Source organism: Drosophila guanche, unplaced genomic scaffold (genome assembly GCF_900245975.1).
Source record: "Drosophila guanche unplaced genomic scaffold, DGUA_6, whole genome shotgun sequence".
NCBI lineage: Eukaryota > Metazoa > Arthropoda > Insecta > Diptera > Drosophilidae > Drosophila > Drosophila guanche.
Window position 1 is genome coordinate 159,565 of NW_022995752.1, and position 21,237 is coordinate 180,801.

General features: G+C 46.6%; 4 protein-coding genes across 5 annotated transcripts; 1 reads left to right on the forward strand and 3 right to left on the reverse strand.

The window, feature by feature from the left end:
* Window positions 1–201: 201 nt before the first annotated feature.
* LOC117587639 (fibroin heavy chain) lies at window positions 202–2,555 on the forward strand. Of its 2 annotated transcripts, XM_034278523.1 has the most exons (5): window positions 202–323; window positions 513–525; window positions 617–643; window positions 794–2,252; window positions 2,316–2,555. In XM_034278523.1, the coding sequence occupies exons 1-5, from the start codon at window positions 275–277 to the stop codon at window positions 2,466–2,468; spliced, it is 1,701 nt and encodes a 566-aa protein (XP_034134414.1). In that variant the 5' UTR covers window positions 202–274; the 3' UTR covers window positions 2,469–2,555. The 2 variants fall into 2 exon arrangements, with proteins under 2 accessions (XP_034134414.1, XP_034134415.1); XM_034278524.1 differs by lacking the exon at window positions 617–643 and having other exon boundaries at window positions 204–323.
* A 1,189-nt stretch (window positions 2,556–3,744) lies between these two features.
* LOC117587646 lies at window positions 3,745–5,923 on the reverse strand. Its single transcript, XM_034278532.1, has 4 exons — window positions 5,653–5,923; window positions 4,535–4,819; window positions 4,303–4,440; window positions 3,745–4,229 (listed from the first exon to the last, which is right to left on the reverse strand). Exons 1-4 carry the CDS (start codon window positions 5,732–5,734, stop codon window positions 3,778–3,780), a joined length of 957 nt encoding a protein of 318 aa, XP_034134423.1. The 5' UTR covers window positions 5,735–5,923; the 3' UTR covers window positions 3,745–3,777.
* Window positions 5,924–13,425: 7,502 nt separating this feature from the next.
* LOC117587647 (parkin coregulated gene protein homolog) lies at window positions 13,426–14,471 on the reverse strand. Its single transcript, XM_034278534.1, has 3 exons — window positions 14,226–14,471; window positions 13,788–14,167; window positions 13,426–13,732 (listed from the first exon to the last, which is right to left on the reverse strand). Exons 1-3 carry the CDS (start codon window positions 14,381–14,383, stop codon window positions 13,476–13,478), a joined length of 795 nt encoding a protein of 264 aa, XP_034134425.1. The 5' UTR covers window positions 14,384–14,471; the 3' UTR covers window positions 13,426–13,475.
* Window positions 14,472–19,880: 5,409 nt separating this feature from the next.
* Window positions 19,881–20,556, reverse strand: LOC117587968. Its single transcript, XM_034278977.1, has 2 exons — window positions 20,443–20,556; window positions 19,881–20,381 (listed from the first exon to the last, which is right to left on the reverse strand). Exons 1-2 carry the CDS (start codon window positions 20,539–20,541, stop codon window positions 19,881–19,883), a joined length of 600 nt encoding a protein of 199 aa, XP_034134868.1. The 5' UTR covers window positions 20,542–20,556.
* Between the last annotated feature and the right edge of the window lie 681 nt (window positions 20,557–21,237).

The window sequence follows — 21,237 nt, forward strand, 5'->3', positions numbered from 1 at the left end:
CTCCATTTCGAGGTATATGGTAAACATTATCAGTGCCGCGGCATCCTCTCTAGGTCAAGAATCAATCGGTTCAAGTCTGAGTTGGTATATGGATGAATGGATGGATGGATGGATGGATGGCTGGATGGATTTGATGTTGTCGCTTATCAGCGATCGGCGTTGTGTCTTCAACGTCTGGGCTTTAAAGCGCGATTCCATTCGCTCGATTCATTAGTACAATTTCAAGCATCGAGCATCGAACGTTTTCCGCACCAAAATAACATTTTCCCTCAACATGAATAAGCTGCTTATATTGGCGCTGTGCCTGGGTGTGGCTACTGCAGGTAGAACATTTTGAAATATAATCAAGAAAAGTGATATTTTGATCCTGTGAATGATGTGATGTCCGTCGTCATCGCGTATTTTCCACTGAATGAACTACGAACTTGTGTAATATTTACACGTGGCGATAAGGCAGCTTCTTACATCATGTTTCGATTAAACAACTAATGAGATTTTCTGTCTCTTTACAGATTTCCAGGGCAGGTAAGTGTCGGGGGGTTGTCATTTTTGACCGAGCTTTCGACTTATGATGATCTCTCTTTCATTCTGCAACGATGACGTGTCGTGTGGGTAGACTCAAGCGGGACGACTTTCATAGTCGGTAAGTGCCGTGTGGCAAATGTTGATGAAAAATATTTACAATTTTCCCCATTGGCAAGCAACATGGTACTTCAAAATTCAAAACCCAATCTGAGCTCTCTTTCCCACTCTTCTGTCTGTTCTAATTTGGACTTTTCTGCACCTCCCTTAGCCACTATACTGCCCACCAGCAAGCCATCGAGACAGCACGCAAGAATGCGGGCTATGGCTCCAGTGGATCGGCCAGTTTTGGGGCAGGCGTTGGTGGCGATGCCAGCAGTTTGGGCAACCTGGAAAGCTCCTACGATTCCGTTGGTGCCGTAGATACCGCCGGCCAGGGCAGTGCCAGTGAGTCTTTTGGTGCTGGCTCAAACTTTGGCCACGAATCTGGCTTTGGCTCCCAGAACGCTGCTTCCTTTGGCTCCCAGAACGCTGCTTCCTTTGGCTCCCAGAACGCTGCTTCCTTTGGCTCCCAGAATGCTGCTTCCTTTGGTGCCCAGAATGCTGCCCAGTTTGGTGCCCAAAATGCAGCTTCTTATGGCGCCCAGAACGCTGCCCAGTTTGGCTCTTCGTTTGCCAGCAATGCCGCCTTCAAGACCAGCCACTCGTCAAACTTTGGAGCTGCTGCCGCCCACAATGTGGGCAGCAATGTGGAGTTTGCCGACAACTCGAATGCCGGCGCTGAGGTTAACTTTGGCGCTGCCAACACTTTGAACTCGGAGTCCCAGCTCGTCAATGGAGTGCAACAGACGGTCCAGACAGCGCCCGTGAGGGGCGGCGCCAATGTCGAGTACGTTCGCCATGAGCAGATTGTGTCCCAGGCACCCAGGCAGATTGTCTACTCCGCTCCCTCCGGCGGCAGCGAGAAGTACGTGCATCTTGTGGAGCGCGTTGTCGAGCAGCCGGCACCAGTGCAGATCGTCGCGGCGCCAAGCAGCACTCAGCACTACTACCAGCGCAAGGTCACAACCACCGCATCGGCTCCCCAGATTCAGGTGCAGCAGCCATCCAGCCGTTTGTCCTACGGCTCCAACTTTGGCTCCAACACAGCCTTCAACACAAACTTTGGCAGCTCCTTCGGCCATTCGGCAGGCCTCAATGTCCAGCAAGCGGGCAGCTCGCAGCTGCATCAGCTGATTAACCAGGCACATCAGACAGCCAGACAGCAGGCAGCATCCGGCACGGTGAGCACTGGCTCCGGACTGTCCACGGCCGGCGGCTACAACAGTGGCCTCAGTGCCAACCAAGTTGCGCAGACCCAGACGGGCAGTGGCTATGGGGCCAACACAGGCTTCGGCTCCAACTCCGCATTCAACTCCAACTCTGGCTTTGGCTTCAACTCTGCCAGCTCCTTGAACTCCGCCAGCTCCTTGAACTCTGCCAGCGCCTTGAATGCGGGCAGCAGCGGATCTCTGCTGAGCGGCTCTCTTCTGAGCGGCTCTCTGCTGGGCGGCACTCAGGGCTCTCTCCTGGGTGGTCAGAGCAACTTTGGTGTCTCCGGCGGACTTGCCAGCGGACAGCAGCAGCAGCAGGCATCTGGTGCTGGCAACTTTGGAGCCAGCGGTGCCGGTGCCGGTGGCTACCAGACCAAGCAATGGGAGAAGCAGTCCAAGTGGTCCTCCCAATCTGAGGTGAGTTGTGCTCGACACGAGAGTTGAACAAATTTCTATTCAATGCGTTTCTGCCTCCCACAGTTCGACTCGGACGGTCATGTGAAGAACTACAAGGATCTGGCCACTGGCGAGAGCGAGAACTACAATGTTAATGGAAAGCAATTTGGCTACAACGCGGCCACCGCTTCCGTTGATGACAACGGCAAGGTCAGCACCTACAGTGTCCACTCCTAAGCAGCAAATGACCTTTCGCGCTCTGAAACAGAGCTCTGAGATTTTGTGAATCTATAACGAAATGATTAAATATTTAAACATTTAAAACTTTATTATGGGGCTGGCATAGGCGATCTGCTGACAACAAAATATTTAATTTTTCAAACTTATTAAAAAGAAATGCCCGAAAATTGCTAGAAGCTTTGCTTAAAAGCGAAAGCGAAAGCAGCAAAATCTGATGGGAAGAGGGGGAGAACGGTTGCAGTAGCAGCACAGAAAGTTTCGTGAGCGAGAGAAAAATAACAGTTATTCACGTTTGGCTGATGGGGAGAAGTGATAGAACAGCAAAAGCTATGCCAAGAGAGCGGGTTAACTGTAATGAGAGGCAATGTGAAGACACAACAATCCCGGCGCATAAAATTAATAAATAAACTATGTATGTATGTATGTATGTATGTTGTCACACAATTAATTGGCATGCATTTGCAGTTAAGACCGTTGTGATTTTTTCGGTGGAGTACTTATTTGTATCCCGCTACGTTGAGCGGTAGCTAAAAGTAGCGGCAGCGGTGGCTGTTTAGAGCGGTGCAATTAATGCACTCACACATCTATACATACAGTACACGTACCTGAGACAGGTGGAGAGCGGCGGTCTACACCAGCAGTCTGTCTTCTCTCTAGCTGCCCCTCTTTGTGCATTCATCTGCTCCCGCTGGACTTTCCGAGTGCTTGGCGTACCTTCGCTGTCGATGCACTCTTCTCTGCCGACTTATTGATGAGTGCTCTCCTCTTGGCTTTGGCATGGATCGCTGTAATCGGTTTTTGCTTTATCCGGTCCCGTTATTTTGACCAGAGCCGTGCAGATATTTGGCACCAGAGCCAAATATAGAGAAGACATCTTGCGCCTAGTGATGGTCCAAGCCGATACTAATGGTTAATGAATCGTGAATTAATTGTTTCTTATTACAAATTTAACGAAAACATTTATTTACAAATGACACTGCCAGTGCATTCGGATTATTGAATTTAAACTAAAAAAAAATCCAATTATGTAAAATTGGGAAATTTTTAATTTGTCTGATTAAGGACATGCCAGTAAAAACAGTATAGTCCGCGAATAATTTTGCTCATAATCGTGTGGTAAAACATTTTTGGTTGTATCTAAGATAATAATGCGATCTCTAATGCATACCATTGGGAGCAACTGACACTACGAGAGACTAAACGAATACGAATTTCGATACTAGCACGCTAAAAATTCTTCATAAAAGTAAAAAACATGAAATTTTATTATTATTGTGAAAGTAGAATACATATCCAGCATGTTGTTTCAAGAGAAGGGTTTTTCGAGCTTGCCATCGATCACCTGCACCACTCCACTATTGATTTTGGCTCTATTTCCAACTGCTATTCCCCGACTAGCCTTGCTGTCCCGCCGACGCCTGTAATCGGTGGAGGACATGCAGTAGCAGGGCTTCCAGCTGGGCCTGCGGTAGATCTGGCTCTGCTCCTGTGGTGCTCGTTCTGTTGTCCACACTGGAACGTAGTGAGTCCAAGTCTCGCCTGTGCGATGAATACTCCCTGAGCCAGATCCTCCACTGTTATATTCATGCTGTGGATAGTACTGTGGGTAGTATGCGCCTCGACTGCCTCCTGCCTCATAGCCGCGATGCTCGCTGGAGTAGTTGGGATTCCACTGTGACTTTGGATCGTAAGTCTTGTGGGTCTTGTGCTTGGAGTCGCTGCCACCGCGGCCCTTATAGATGGGCACACTGGCGTCCTCTAAAATTGGGAAGGTGTGAAATGGGTTAAACGAGACTGAAAGTGGACATTGGACTCTCACTTTCTCACTCACCCTTTTCGCCATGGTTCTGGGCCGAGCTAGTTTCGTTGCCCTCCCCCTCGGAGGTTATTTCGAACGTGATGTCCGTGTGGATGCCCACCCGCTTCTTGTGCTTGCCGCTGTCCGTAATTTCCACGCTCTCTTTGGACTCTTTACAGTTTTGTTTGGGATTGCAATTTTTACTCTCTTTTTCGTTGCATTTCAAGCTCAGAGCTTTGGTGTGGGTGAGTGCCAATCTAATTACCTTTAGTTTGCTGCTGTCCATCGCCCGTATCAACGGTTACCCGCACGCCGTGTATCTTTGGGCGATTGCTGCTGCTTCCACCACCTCCACCTCCTCTTTCGTTGACAGTTGTCCTGTCTCCGCCTCCGCCAAAGCTGCGACCCGTGCCCTGATCATAGCTGCCACTGCCATTTCCACCCTCTGCCTGCATTCCGGGCTGCTGCATCCCTGTCCGGTTTCCGTTGCTGCTGGAGATGCCATCGCTCTCATCGAAATCCAACTTGGATGACACTTTATTCGCCTGACCTGGTTGCGCGCCACATTCCACGTCCCACGTCCCACGTTCCACGTTCGGTGTTGTTTGTTTTCGATTTAGCATAGAAATTAGATTTAGCAGAAATTTAATTAAAGTTATGCAAACACTTGCAACCATCTACCCCTCCATCCTGTTCCCTCCCCTCGGCTTTCCTCAGCTTCGACTTTAATCAGGTGAATTGGAGCGTGTCCGCCAACGCCACAGCCATGAGGTTCGTGGCTTCTACTCGTACTCGTACCCCTAAGTGGTGCAATTAGCACACGCTGACTTATTTATGGATGCATCGCATCGCTCGTAACCCATCTGGTTGACTGAGCAGAGCAGAGTCGGGTCAGAGGCAAAGTGGAGCCACTGCACCAGCGGAATTATACTTATTGGATTTTTCCCAATCAAAAACGGATTAGCAACGGGCTGTGACCGCTATCTAGAGGCCAACCCCTGCATGGCTGATGACTTAAGGGCCATCAATAAAATTACAAATAAGTCTTTAAGGGAGTTTGCATCAGTGGAAGTTTACTTGGATCGCAAGCCATTTAGATCATAATTTTGAGCTTGGAAATTTTTGATTTTATTGAAAATTTTAGCACCAGAACAAAGAGGTTAACCATTGAAGGATGATTAATATATTATCTTCATGCAAATAATGAGCTTTGGAGCTTCATCTATTAGCAATTATTTATTGGATTCGCATTGTCGTGCTTCCCCCACAACTGGAATTATCCCCAATTTAAAAAGAGACACGCAATTGTTGCCCAAGTCAGTGGGAGGAGCTGCCACCTGTCGTTTGATTGATTATTTTCTACCAATTTGCTACTCGTAATACCTTGGACACCGCGATGAGTTAACAGAATGATGCACAGCAATGACAAGAGGAAGGCGGTGAAGGAGCTTGATATTGGCAACATTTCGCCTTGCAGCACACAGAACCCAACAATAAATGCTGGAGCAGGGGGTATTTTGTTGCGGTTTTTATTGGTGTTTTTTGCTGTTGTTGGCAGGAGTTTCGTAATCGACACTTGAACTTTGAGCGCGTCCCGTGTGCACACTTGAAAACCGCCGACAAACAACTAAGCAAAGCGAACCGACTCGAGACGAGATGAAACTGAACAAAACCGAGTCCGAATATACCTGTGGAGATTCATTAAAATTAACTGGCAAAAGCTGGGGAGTAGAAACAAAAAAAAAAAAAAAAAAAAAACGTTTGCTTGTGCTTCTAATTCTAAGTGTTTCCATTTCAGTGGACTTTTGCCGTTTGTTGTTTGCCTTCTGCTGCCACTGCCGCTTGAGCTTTGCAGATAAGATCTTGACTTGATTTTGGTCGTAGGTTCGTAAGTGAGTTGTTGCTGGTGCACCTAATCGAAGGAATGTGTAAGGCGGGTGGCAGCCAGCCCCCTTCCTTTCCATCCCATCCCATAATTGTCTCTAATCGTCTGGCTGGCATCTGCTGTGTGATTGTTTTGATGTAGTTTCCGTTGTATCTTTAAGATTCCATTGTGTATCGGGTGAACCTTTTTGTTCCGAGCTTAGTTTTATTTCTGTGCTTTGGGTTTTTCATAATGCTCTCATCGTTAATCATGGGACGAGCGTTTATCTATGGATATTGCCATTATATTCTGAGGCAATTTTGACAGCGCAAAAACGATTATCATCATTAGGCCACAGAATGCGGAGGCGGCTCCGTCTCAAGTTCAAGCCTCAAATTGCGTTGTATTTGAAGGTTTATCTGGTTTATATTTTGGGGACTTTCTTATGCGAGTTTCATTATTATTTTCTACCCTCGCAATGTTAATTCGACAGCTTCCTCAATCCTAATGAAGCATTTTCCCATTTGTCAAACAACGCCCCGAATCAACCACTTTCTCAAGAAAGGAAATTGCATTAGAAGTATCATCTAGATGTGCACCCCCTTAACAACCCCCCTTAACCGCACATGTTGGAATAATAATGTCAGGCCAAACAAATGTATGGGCCATAAATTCATCCTCCCTTCCTCATTTGGGGGGATCATCCTTGGTTGGAATAACAGGAGTGCGCCAGGTCCAAGGCAATTAATTAGCAATTGCATTTGGTGCTGTCATTACGTGTGATAATTAAAAGGCCTCCCCGGCCTCCACTCACCAAAGAAGCAGCAAAAGAAATCCTGCCAAATGTATGACCATAAATTGTATGCCCTTTGGGCCTGGCTCTTACTCTGGTCCCCATTTCCGTTCCTGTTCAGCTGCAAATGCACTTTAATCTCGAATTTATCAAGCGTAATAGTTTTGCCCTTAGTGCGGTGGAGGAACCTTTTGTAATCTCAGGGATTAGACAGGCGCACCAGGACATGCACGTGGGTGAGCCCTCCCCTTACACTCACACTCGTTGTGTGCCCATTAAGCAGATGGATTTCGTTGTCAACTTTTTTAATATACTTCTGGCTTGGCTGGACTGTGGTCCGGAATCTGCATCTAAATCTGCCGGTTCTGAATGTGTTTTTGATCTCTCTGCCTCTCGACCTGGCTCTGACTGACAGCTTCTTGTTCTGGCAAATGTTTTGCATAAACTTTTGCCTCTGCTTACATCAACTTAATTTTCATTGTCTCTATGCATTTGTGCTGCACTCGGCGGACCAGAGACCAGCGACCAACGACCAACGACCAACGACCACCAACCAGATACCAGAGAAGTTCAAGTGCGTTTCCAGCGAATGGCTTGCATAATTCTATGGGTACTTGAAGACCGCTAACACTTGGAGGGAATAAAGTAGAGTTTCAGTGCTGAGTGCGTAATCGCTGGCATAGGCTTGTGGAATTATTTGGCCATTTGAATTTGTTGTTCCCCATAAATAATAATTACACAACTATTCATATATTTATTTTAATAGCAGACAGTAGTCGGAATATCTACAGACACACAACACCTACTCGTAGCAGCAGCAGATGCAGCAGCAGATGCAGATGCAGATGCAAAGATACAACATGTTTGGGCCAGGCAAAAGACAATGAACGGTGCCAGACAGTCGCCGGTTGTGGCCATGTTGGCTTTGCCAAAACAATTAAAATTGCCAAATTCAAAATCGAAATATACAAATTTACAAATTTATGCGTCTAGCTGCCAGTTACAGTTTTTAGAATATTGCTGTTGGAAAATGCCTATCCCAATTCCATTCCATCCCCTCCACTCTCCCAGAGTAAATTGCACAATTTTCCAGGGGCATGGGGCCAATGCCTGAACTAATGAAATAATGGGCCGAGCGAATTAAATTATGGCCCAGGCATTCCCCAGGGGCCCCAAGGACCTCTAGACAATAACTAAATTTGCACCCACGTTGGGTTGGAGTTTTCATTTTCTTTTTTTTTTTTGATTGCATTGTTGCCCTTTGATTTGCAACCACTCGAAGCGAACGGAACCCCAGCAATCACCCACCAAGGGCCATCCGACACCTCAGCGGAACAACCCACCCCGCCCGACTTCGTCCACCTCGATCCGTTTCCGAGTCCTCCTCCTCTTCCTCATTGCCTATTCATAATTTTGTCTCTCCCTCTCTCTGCTGGCACATACAATTTTTATTATTTGCTCGTTTACGGATTTCTCTCTCTCTATCTCTCTCTCTCTCTCTCTGTCTCTCTTCCCGTTCGCAATTGCTCTTTGGATATTCGTTTGCTCGGGTTTATCGTTTTTCGTGTAGTGCGAAATTATCACAAAACTCATTGAATTTCCTTTTATTGTTGTTGGCTGTCGGCTGTCGGCTGTCGGGTGTCGACTGCCAAGCAGCAATCACACCCACCCTCCCCTGCGAAATCATCATTCGAGTGCAGCGGAAGAGCCAAAGAGCGTCGGCGGCTGCTTCTGTCGTCTTATCGTCGCCTTTGTTGTATCGCGTTCGGTCGGGAATGTGTGTGGCGGGGGGCAGGCACAGTGGGTCGAAGTCAGTTTCCACTTTGATGAGCACTAATCTCTGAAAGGAGTGCGAGTATCTCCATAACCGTAACCATTCGATTACTTAGAAATATTATTTTCTATTTTAATCTTATCTGCCGAGAAATCTCCCGCTGTTTCATGGCATAAGTATTAAAATAATATCGACAAATTCCAAAAGTATGCAAAGTATAATTGTATTTAAAACTGTTGCTAATTTGGCTCGAGTATCACAACGAAAATATAAAATATAAAGTAAAGTCACAGTAAAGTACTAGTATCTATTCAAACATTTCCGATGTGTGGCTGTGCGTAGAATCGCAGCTGCTTCCAACACTGAGACTTTCTGAAGCAGACTTAGACAGGTAAACATCTTGGGTTCCAGCGCAAAATATCAGCCTACTCTGCTCCTGCAGCGTGTAAGCCATCTGCAGCAGTTTCTGTACTTCGTCGTCAAACTCAGAGTGCTGGGCCGAGTAGTGCACCGCTGAAGCATCCTCCAAGAAATCGATTACGGTGTCCAGTGCCTCCATTCCCGAGATGACAAGTTGCATGCCTGCCCTTCGTGTGTCTACTGTATGAGCGGGTGCTTTATGCGAGTACTTTCTGCGACGAAGTAGAAAGTGCGAGAATACTCCAAACACAGCCAGGCTAGCGCTCAATGAGATGATCCAGACCTTTGCATTGGTGGAGATCGAAGGGGATGCCATGTTGGTGTATTTTGTTTGTTTCTCGAATTAGTTGAAGTAATTCTAACATTTCTGATTGTTTGACTGCCTTCAAAACTGCTTCTAAGCCTTCAGTTTTTTTTCACAGTTTCCCCATGGTGTGTCCCACTGTGCATGCAATGTTTCTGTCAGCGCCGCCACCTCCACCTTTCCCACAAAGAGCTGGCAGGTTGCTGGAGAGCAAAAAAGTTGGTTTAAGGTACTCGAAAATGAAAATGCTCTCTAGCATCGTTTGGAGGGCTGCTGCTTCTGTCGCTGTGGTTTGGTGACCATCCGCCGTCACCCCCGCAACGTTCTACACCCCGGCACTTAGCTGACAATGAGCAGTGACAGCTACGAGCGGATAGGGGGGTGGAGCGGATAGGATTCCACCGCCGGGATGTTCCATTGAGAGCCGCTTGCGGTCGTGCCACAACCCCAAACGCCAGGACTCGGACCCAGACCAGTACCCGTACCGTCTGCACGTCTGTTGCATCTGTCGCATGCCGGAACTAAACGACAACAGAGGAACGGAACCCGACACAAGGGTAGTNGGAACCCCGGACAAGGGGGGGCCCCCCCCCCCCCCCCCCCCCCCCCACAGGGACGGGAATGCGAATGCAGTCGATAATGATGTGTAGGCAGGGGCGATTATGATGAGTTTGATAGAGACAAGAACTCCTCGACTTGACACGCATGATTTAGTGTCCCGACCCCTACCCTGTGTCTCGTTTCGATTCCATTTCGCAAATTGCAAATAAGTCGCCCACTGCCCGACCATGGGTCCCCGGACCGTGTCGTGTGACAATTCTCGCAAATTATGTATTTTTTTTTGTTGTATTCCAGCAGCAGCGGCAGCCAACCTAATCCGATTATTGCTGCTGAACCCGGGGACAGGTCCCAGATCCAGGTTCGCGCTGCACTTTTGTGTATCTCGTTGCCAGCATATGGCATGCATGGATAGTGGAGAGGATGGAGGTCTGCACTTACACTCATTGTTCGACCTCTCCCACACTCCCGCACAAACATGCCCCGCCCCATAATTGGATTTCGATGACTGCAAATTGGTGATAATTTCGATTTGCTTCCGGGCAGCTTCCACGGACCACAGAACGCACCGTGCACCGCGCATCGCGCACGTGATTCGTGAAAAAGCGACCAGCTGTGCGCTCTGTACTCTTTATGTCTGGTCGTGACCGGCTAAACAGGGATTGCAAATGGCTGGAATGGCCTCTTTGCAGACAGTGGACTCTAAGCCCCGACCTTACAGTTACGGAGGAGGTGAAACTAAGCCCGAACCTAGACAATTTCCTAATCACCCATTAGCTGATAAGACCGGGCATATGAATGCGAATGCATTGCTGCAGATGGACAGACAATACAGACTTTAATGTTGGTTCTCATCTTGCAGCTAGCTGGCTCAGGATCTCAGTTGCACGGCGAACTATGTCCAGTTGGGAGACAGAGCGGCAAGCCACTGTCATACTCCAGATATGCATACTCGAGATGTGTTTAAGGATCCACTGCAATGAGGAGGATCCACTCAATGCCATATCCAAGTACCTCAATCAAACGGGGTTTGGCTCTCTGGCTTTGGCACCAAGAGTGGCACCAAGAACCAGGCGTACTTCAAGTGCCACCGCCTAACCCATAATTCTTTTCTCAAATTAAAGCAAAGAAATCTGCAGCAAAATCGATTGATTTTCTACTCGGGTTATTAGAAATTTACTGATGTTGCGAGTCATCGATTAACGGAAATTCGGGGCGGCCCCCACTCCACAAACCCCAAACCCAATCGATAAGAGCTCGAGGTGGAGTATGGGCAGCACTCTCGTTTTCTGCGCTGATGTCTGCAATGCTCATTACATACGATGGGATCGAATTGTGCCCACGGGCGTTTCGTGTCAATTTATGCAACTCGCCTGCAATTTCCGGTATATTAAAGCAATTTCCAACCCACTGGCCACAACCCACGGACACACACTCTATCATGGGCCATTGGCACGACTTAATAGCGTAGTCCTGCATATGACTGCTCAACTCTCTATGGATGTGCTTGAGTTGTGTGTGCGTTGGAAAAGCCCTCCTGGGCATTGTCGATGTAACCAAAGTGTGGGCATCAGGAGAGTCAAGTCAAGGCTAGGGAGAGCTTTACGATAGCAGCCCAAAAATTGATATCACACATTTGGGCGGGGTGTTCTCGCAGGTTACGGAGAAAGGAAAACTAGAGTTTGGTTTTGCCATCAGTACACAAAGCACCAAAAACAAGCAAGGGCGAAAGCATTGCAGAACGCAAAGGAAGAATGAAAAAGAGCGAATTCAGTCGAGAGCGAATTCAGACCAAAGCGAAGAGCAGATCGACGAGAGAGAAACTGAGAGAGTCTTCGACGTAAAAGGTTGTGTGCGAGACGAACGACGTTAAAAGCCTTTTCGTATGCCATTTAAATTGTGTTCTATCAATTGTTGAACTTTACTTTTAAACACAAAACATAAACCACCACATAAAATACATATTTTCAATGCCATTTGTTGATTATTTGTTCAATGTGGAACCATCTGTAACCTTGATTTGTATTCTGCCCGTTGAAGTCATATTCAGTAATTGAATACAATATTTCTTAGGACTCAAACCTGTTTACGGCGACTCTTATTATATAACCATTACGATTGCAATCTCTGGAAAGGATTTACCACCTAAATCAAAGTTTTGGCGTCCTGCAGGGAACCCCTTCCGTACCCAGACCATCCCCGGTGTTCCTCGCTTCACTGTTCCCGATCCACTGTTCCCACTCCACTGCTGCCTGTCAGTGTGTCTCTGCGAGTGTGTTGTTGTGTCTCGACGCAATAAAAACCGCTCCAGGAGAAGTGCGTATAAAATGTCAAAACGTTTTAACAGCATTTTGAAGCCGATGCTGGAAGCTGAAGCCGCCGATCCAGGGCCAAACAATAAAATGGGAAATTTTCGCAGCAAGCAAATGCAATTTAGCAACCAGGAGGGTCGACAAGTGACGCTGCACCCAGGGGGACTGTTTGATTTACCGTCAACAGGAGATTAAAAAAAAACGAACGAACGAAATAGAATCAGCAGCGGGGGAAACACGCTACCAAAAAGTGAATTAAGAACTTGTGTGCTGGAACGACTCCGGAGCGAAGCCCAGGGGGGTGGCTCTCTGGCTGGTAGTGGGTGTGGGGCAAATTGAGTTGCAACACTTGGCAGGTTTTTATCTACGCACCACAATCTACCCACCAAGCAACCAATCCAGTGCGGGTGCCGGCAGAGACAGGCCAACCCACCCATAGGCTAGGCGGAGTGACCATCCATCTGCCATTCCACCATTCCACCATTCCACAAGCAGCAGAACGGGACAGGAGAACGAACTGCGAACTGCGAACTGCGGACAACTGTTTCGTGTTTGATAACAAGATTTTTTTGTCCAAAAATTATGGTGGGTCGTCCTTAATTACGCTGAAAAGCGCAAGGAGCTCTGCCTAAACCACATCCACCCCAAGCAATTTAGTTAAATTAAATTTAGAGTGTGCCCATCCTTCGATTTGAAGATGGAGAGCTGCCTGGGCTGGGGGTGTACTCAAAAGTCAAAAGTGTGTGGCCCATTGCTTGATGTTAGCCAGAGATAAGGCCCAGGAAGCACTGCACACCCTCTCTCGTTAGCCAGACCGGGAGTCAACACTCTGTACATGGATATTCCATTAAAACATTGAACAATTCCCACTGTATGATTTATGATAATGAGCTTTTTATTTATGGCACGATTGTTCAATTGGCCAACAAAAAACGAAGCATTGCTGTGTCTGCCCTTTGTTTAACGAAAATTAAAAATTAATTAGGCATTTATCACTTGACTGTCTAACAGATGGCAACTTTCATGGAGGGTAAGCAGAGCGGAACACGAATATTTTTTCAGACAAAAAGAGAGTCCTGGAACTATGGATTTAATGATAAATAATTTTGTATTGCCAGTTGCCAGCCGAAAAATCGAAACTAAATAAACTAAGATCGAAAGCAAAACTGAATCAAAATTGCCTACGATGGCTTCGGCATCTCGCAGCGTGGAAAGACGCTGCTCTCGTAGGTGGGCACCATGTACTTGATGTTGATGAAGGCATTTGGTCCGCCGCAGTACTCCAGCAGCTTCAGGGTGTCCTCGATGACATCGCCAATGCGCTTGCTGCGATCCGGATCAATGCCCTCGCCCAGGTTCACGTTGATGTTCTTGTAAAGATTGCAAACGGCCAGCAGCTGGCGATAGAACGGCACCAAGGCCTGGCCCACACAGGGACCTAAGGAAGAAGTGCTGTAGATCTCACTTTCAATTAGTGAAGTTTCAAGTCTCACCCAAGCGCACCATGAGCTGCACCACCTGCAGCGCGGAGATGATGATGCGCTTGTCGCGTGTCTGAAAGGCCCGCTTCAGTGGCAGAATCAGTTTTGGCAGCACGGGCAGCACCTTCTTGGGCGAACGCATGATCAGATCGATGGCTCCGTTGATGGCCAGCAGCCGCGTGTCGCTGTCCATGTCCGCCAGACCGTCCACAAAGATGGGCAAATAGTAGCAATAGTCGAGCTCCTCTGGCACGCAAGTCCAGCGCAGGGGACGATCTTTGGTTGGATCCTGCTTGTTGCTGCGTCCGGCCAGGACACATGGGATGTCGCCGCGACTGAAATAGATCTTAAAGACAGTCTCCCGCACGGGTCGCCGCTTAAAGATGTCGATTCTGAGGAGCACGTTCTTTATCGCTTGCTAGATTTGTTTTTAGCTGATTTTGTACTCACTTTGGTGGTGGCCTTACCACCGTGTTCTTCTGCAGAGCCTGATAGGTAAAGGCGGGCACAACTCGATTGGGTTGCTTCGATCGCAAGTAGAGCAAATCGCGGCACACGCGTCCCGGCTCGTGGGGTCGCGTGGCACGTTCTTGGGTATTGGAACACATTTCACTTTGTACAAAATTACTTGCGGAATTGAAATTCAGATTATTGTTGGAACTATTGTGGCGAGACTACGTTCGGACTGGGATTTTTAGTTTTGTTATGGAAATGTGTTATGTTAGGGCTACTAGATACAAATGCCGGAGAGCCTGACTTGAACTATTCCAAAATGAGAATTGGGGTTGACATTGGAGGGGGGAACTGCCTCGCCACAACCCCAAAACAGTGTCGAAATTCAGAGCAAAGACACACACACACACACACACACACACACACACAGAACCGTAAAATGTAAATAAATTATTCGTATAAATATGAAAATATTTATGTAGCCCAACACCTTCTTATCAAGACGTCGACACGCCGGCAGGGTGTCCCTGCCCGAAACCAAACAATTTGGGCAGAATAATGCGTTGGGGGCTTGCCTCCACACACACACACACACACACACATCCAAAACTGTTTCGCGTCTCTAAAGAGTCATAAAGGGAAAGTGCAAACATTTGCGCACTTTATCATCTTTTTCCATTTCCCCTAGTAGCGGTGAGGCAAGGCAAAGGTAGCGGTAAATGTACGAGCAACGGTAAATATTTTGTAACGCCCGTCAATTAAGGCGTCTGGTGGGGACGCCCTCTCTATCTCAGCATCTCCCATCTCAGCATTAACCTACTTGGAACGGCGAGAAATAGAGAGAGGCAGAGGCAGAGGCAAAGAAAGAGAGAGTGAGGCAGAGGCAGAGGCAGAGAGAGTGACACAGGCAGAGAGTGAGAGAGGCAGTGACACAGGCAGAAAGTGAGTGAGGTACTATCAGTGCCTACATCTGGGCTCTGTTTCGTGTGCTTTGAATTAATTAAAAACCAAACCATGCGAATTACATCTCTCTGCCCTTATCCGACTTAGTTTTCAGGCTCGAGAATTTCCTGCTCCTGCTCCTGCTCCTCCGCAGCTCTCTAATTGCCCCACGCACAGCTTTTCACTTTCATTCAACACATCGTTGCACGTCGCAACTTATCCGCATTTTAATAATGTGCCCTGGCCCTAAGTCAAGACTTCCCTTCTTCATCCTTCTTGCGCCTTTTGGCATGTAAATTGAGTTGGAAGCATTTAGGATTATGGAGCATAAGGACTGTAAGAGTCAGAAAGGTGCCAACTGCCAACTCCACTCGCTAATTGCTGAAAAGGTTTTTCTGTCGATTTGATTAAAGTGCCGGATAATATACGATTAACCCGGAACAAATGCTCTGGTTGAGTAGCTAAATATGAGCCAATAAGTAAGTAAGCTGATTAAGTATTAAAAGATTAGAAGAAAGCCTACGAATGCCTTGAAGAATCGCACTTGATGAAGATTTGATGAATCGTTGGGCTCTGTAATTTGCGTGCATACTTTTGGGGCTTATACGCAGACTAATTTAGTCTGAAAGTTATTTTTACCATACATAAATAATTTACAAAATAATCATAAAATATCCCCCATTAGGAGGAGCTCGAGTGCAAATTGCTAAATGAAATGTTCTCTGAACAAAACCAGACAGCAATATCGCAGGAGCGCTCCCAGCGCTTACAATGGCCAGCGGCCACAGTGCAAATCAGCCAGATCATAATTTATTGGCCAAAAATGGAAGGTCCACAGAACAGCAGCTCCAAATAGGCCGAAAGCCGACACAAAAGGCATGATGATGATGGGTCGGTCTGGGGAGGGTGAGTGCTCCATGGGTTAGTTGAGGTGAGATGAGATGAGTGGAGGTGAGTGGTGGGTTTGAGTGCGTTTGTCTAGCTGACACTTTCATTAACAAAAAGTCAGAGCGATGACAACGGGCGTCTGCCATCCAGGGTGGAGTGTGTGTGTGTGTGTGTTTTTGCATTGTTACAAAGTGCAATTGTGGAATGGGGGAAATGGGGGGTACTGGGGTCCAGCTGCTCTGTGGGTGTTGTCCCTTCACCATTCATCCGACATGGCTGCAGTGCGGCACGTAAATCTAAACAGCCACTGACAGCTTTCAACTGAAAATTCACTCCCACAACCGAGAGTCACTCCGAACGGCAACAGCTTTTTATGTGCTGCTCAAAATGGACAGTCGACAGATGACAGAGTCAGGGGGGTGGGGGGCAAAGTCCAACCATCTTGAATGTCATATAAGGCAGATAGACACATACATACATATTGTATATATCAATATCCCGTTCATCCATCAATATATGTATATTGGTTTGTAGATGCATGCATACATATGTTTATATACATACATATGTATGTATGCATGTTGCCTGCGCCTTCGCTGGGTTGTTTGTCTGAAATTGACATCACATGCTGGAGCGGTGCTCCCTTTTTGCCTCTTTATCATTGAACATGGCCGACAGACAGAGCTGCCTTTTGTTTCGACCAGCTCCTACTCATCCCCTACCAAACCGAACCGTTCTCTGGCCGAGATTTTATGTTCGCATACATTTTGAGCGCTTTATTGTTTGTCCAATTTCGTGCAACATCGCCTGGGTGCAGGGCTCCGGCTCAGCAACAGCAACATGAAGAGTGTGAGAGAGAGAGAGAGAGAGTAATCGAGTATCCGTTGTCTGTCCCACACTGATGGGAGAGAGGGAGACAGGTCCCGTTCTATGGCAGATAGGTGTTAATCTAATAACTGTCAAATGCAGGATGTTGCTAGGGAAATTGCTGCTAACTAACCAACTCGTGTGTGGGCAAATAACAAATTGTATTCAGATGAGATCAGCTCTATGATGGCACATGCCAAAAGGGTTGGGGGTTGGATTAGCAGCTACCGGGTAAGGTGAGTGCTTAACCCCTCAACTTACTAGAACCCAACCTAGGGGTCATCCTCTCGTGAGTTCAAGCTTCTCTCTGCACTTCTAATGGCTTTCACTTTGTTTATTTGGTCCAACTGCGCCGCTGGGCAGCATGCGAATAATTTCTGCATCGCCAAAAACCCATAAAATCAACAACATTGAGACATTGAGACTCGCACAGACACTGCCAAGTGACTTGCAGGAGCAGTCGAGCATTAAATGGCCACCAAGGAGAGGCGGCTATTGGCGGATGGCGAATGGCGGACGGCGGATGGCGGCAACATATAAAAGTATCTCCTCTAACATTTTTATGAGTCGTAAATCGAAGCGATAAAAATCACAAAAAAATAAGCAAAGAAAAGCCAACGAGCAGAGGTCAGTCTGTGTGTCTAGAGTCTAGACCAGGCCGGGTTCCAGCTTGTGTTCCACATCGCTTCGTTTCTCTCGCAAGTCGCACGATAAATTCGGCAACATGGCGCTAATGACAACAGCAGTAGCCCGGAAGTTCATTATTGTCAGTGATTAATGTGCGAGAGACAGCCGCAGGCCAAGGCTCTGGCTAAGGATGATGACGGTGGATCGAATAATAAAATATATCCAAGCGACAATTGATCACAGCCAACCCAGCCATGATCTAAGGGCCATGTAAAGTGTTTCCAAGTGAAGAAAAAAAATGCATGAAAATGCAATCCCTGTTGTCCTGTCTGCACTGTGCACAGAAACTCTTTCCTTTCCATCGTACTCTGCCGATGCTGGAACGAGTTCTGGCCACATAAGTTAGCTGTGGCTGTCAGTTGGCCTCGGCCCGTGCTCTGTGTACGAGTGGAGGAAAATGCAGCAGGCAGATGGCCCGGGATTTGTTGGCTTCCCGGAATGTCACTCAGTCCGTCAGTTAGCCGGTTGGCCGGGAAGTGCACTGCCTTCTGCCAAAATGATTAGCGCGTTGATTGCATCCAGCTCCAAAGCAGAATTTTGTGCCTGCTCAACAGCGTTTTTGCCCTATTTGTCTCCTTAGACATATGCAGTGCTAAGGGGCATTGACAACGGCACGCACACATCCTTTGATAAACGAGAAGAATGGGAATGGGCTGAGGCCCTTCTGGAGTTGGTTCAATGTACGACAAGTGAAATTAATTTCAAACAATGCAGCAAACGGCGAAGACAACAAAATAGGAGAGGCAGCCGCACGGAGGAAGTAAAAGAAGCTAATACCCCACGACAGCAGAAGCAAATTAAATAAAAATTCCAACATGGAACTAGAGAGCTTCCGTAGGAGCAAGTTTCGCCCTCCACATGACAGACGCAATCTACGTGCCACGAGTCGATGAGTAAGCCAGGAGCAAGGACAGGCGACAGGCGACAGGCGACAAAAAAAGCCAAAACCAAACTTGTCGAAAATTATTTCGTTTTAATTATGCCAAAGGGCGTTGTCAAAGGACGTGTCGAAATGTGTCGCCACTTTTGCATGCACTTCAAATGAAATCACGTCAACGATTTACCACCCAGAACCCAGACCCAGACCCAGACCCAGACCCATAGCCAGCTCCTACAACTTTTCGTTGTCATTATCAATTTGAGTTAATTGCCGCAGCAGCCAGCGTGGGCGGAATGGGCTCCATTGCCGTTCGTGTTGCCTGTCTCGGCCTCCTGGTGCCTCGCAGACGACGCGACGACGCATTGTCGGTGACTGTTTAAAAGCGTTTAGTCGAAATTTATTTGTATTACAAGCCAACACACGGCAGACACTTTCCGCACAGAGCAGGCAGCAAGGAAGGAGATAGAGAAAGAGAGAGAGAGGAGACAGAGGAAGGAGTGAGAGATGCTGAATTATTGAATTAAGTTCTTGTTTGATTATGGCACAAATTCTGTCCAACAGACAGAAGCGTAGCCAAAGGTGTTTCAAACCCAATACTAACAGGAGAGTACAGTGCGTTGCAAAACTATTCGACATAAATAAAAGTCTGCCATATGAACTGGTAAGTTGCTTGAATTATTTTATGCCTAATCGGTATTACCCATAGCTTTGCCCAGAAAAGCAGCGCCAGCAGAACACTGTTGACAGCCCAGTTTAACAGCGTGCGTTACAGTGCTGTTAGCGAAACCCTTTACAGTGCTGTTAGCGCTCTCCGATAGCGCTCTTGGGGTGGGCACTTCGCACTCGTTCGCACGATCGGTCCGGTCCGGCTCGCGAGTGGCCTTAGCCATAAAGCAACTATATAAGGAGGTCTCGTCGGAAAAAAATTATGGACTAGTGCGAGTGAAAAGTGCGAGTGAGAGGGCTCTCGCTGTAGGTGTGAGGGCAACGACAATGGAGTGTGCTGATCAATCATTTGAAGGCAATGTGAAAAAAACATAATAATTGTTTCATAATTTAATTTTTAATAGTTTGCTTCATGATAGTAGTCAGTGTTTTGAAAGAATACAAATTTTGAAACATTTTCAAAAAACGAGCATAGTTAGTTGCTTTAGGGACTTCGATCAAGATTGTTTGCTTTTATCAGCAAGCTGATTCAGCAATACAATGCTGATATACAATGCAAGTGATTGTGACTTATTGGGGAAATCTGGGGAAATCACGCAGTTCGAAAGAACCAAAAAGAACCGAAGATTAAATAGGGAATATTGTATTTGTGGGGAATAACAGATTTTTGTAACGCACATTGAACATTCCACAAATCAAAATATTTCCATTATTTGCATTAATTATACTACTATAAGTTTTTCTTTGTCAACAGCTTTTGCGCTCGATCCTGTTTTACGCCTTTTTCCAAATATCAAGAGATAAATCAGAATGAGTATTAAACAGAGCAGAACTACCAAGTTCACTTTGTTCAGGGATAGCCAAATACTCAAAAGTGGTGTCTGATATTCGCAGATATAATAGTTATCGTATCCGAAGGTTTGTCGCATGTACAATGACGAGTTGGAGAGCACCAGACTGAGGTAGGATTTGAACAGGGGCTTCTCCTCGCCGGGCATCCAGCGGGTAAAGGTCAGCGGCTGTTTGACGCCCTCCCAGGAGTAGGGCATGTCGGCATCGAAGCTATGGCCAGACGTGGCAAAGGTGCTGCCGTCGGCAAAGTCCTTGGAGGAAACATACTCCTCGAGTGCCTTTAGCTCCTCAAGCGTTTCCACAGACACCAGCTGGCTGTTGTGCTGCCAGCAGTCACTTCTCGAATGAAACCAGTCACAGTATTTTAACGACTGAAAAGATGAAGGGTGGCGCTTTTCATTTCACTATTAATTTATGCCATCTTCCACTTACGCTGTCTTCATTGCCAATATAGTAGAACCCTTTGCCAACCCGATCTAATGAGGCCGCACTCTGACAAAGAGAAATGCATAAAATAGCAAATATTCTCATTTTGGATGAACCTTTATGCCAGTTCGATGCCAACGCTTTCTAGTGACTGATTGCATTTTATAAAGGCCAGTTGTTTATAATACTTTTGATAATGACAAAAGATTCGGAAGCTTGGGAATATATTAGTCCTCTCCATGCACAATATGAAATTATATTTTTTTGCAGCAAGAACGACTACTTTCAAGTAGTAAATTATTAAAAATCAAAATATAAAGGAAAACTTCAACTCCCTTTCTGGCAATGGGCAATTTTAAACCCCATGCCATCAAAGGGTTAATCAGCACACTCCATTGCACTATGGGGCATTTGACCACTTTTCCTGGCCGAAACTCATTTGTCAAAAGTAAAAAAAAAGTAATATTTACAGATTTACATAGGAATAAGATCAGTCCGTAATGTTACGTACCCAAAAAATTAACAGTGCGCACCCCTGTTAAGATAACAGCTGTTAAAGTCAGCTGTTTGCTACGAACGATAGAAAGTTATCGGAAAACGGATTTTGTTCATGAAGTTTAAAGTGCAAAAATTGATCAATTTACCAATTTTACAATATTATCGATACAGGCAGGTATTAAAAAGGTGTTTGTGAGTTTGAAATTACAAAATTTACCTCATAATATGTTTAATGGCTAGTTTCTTAACAAGTCCATATTAGTGACGAAAATTTGTCTTTGAATAGACTTACAAAGTGTTCGG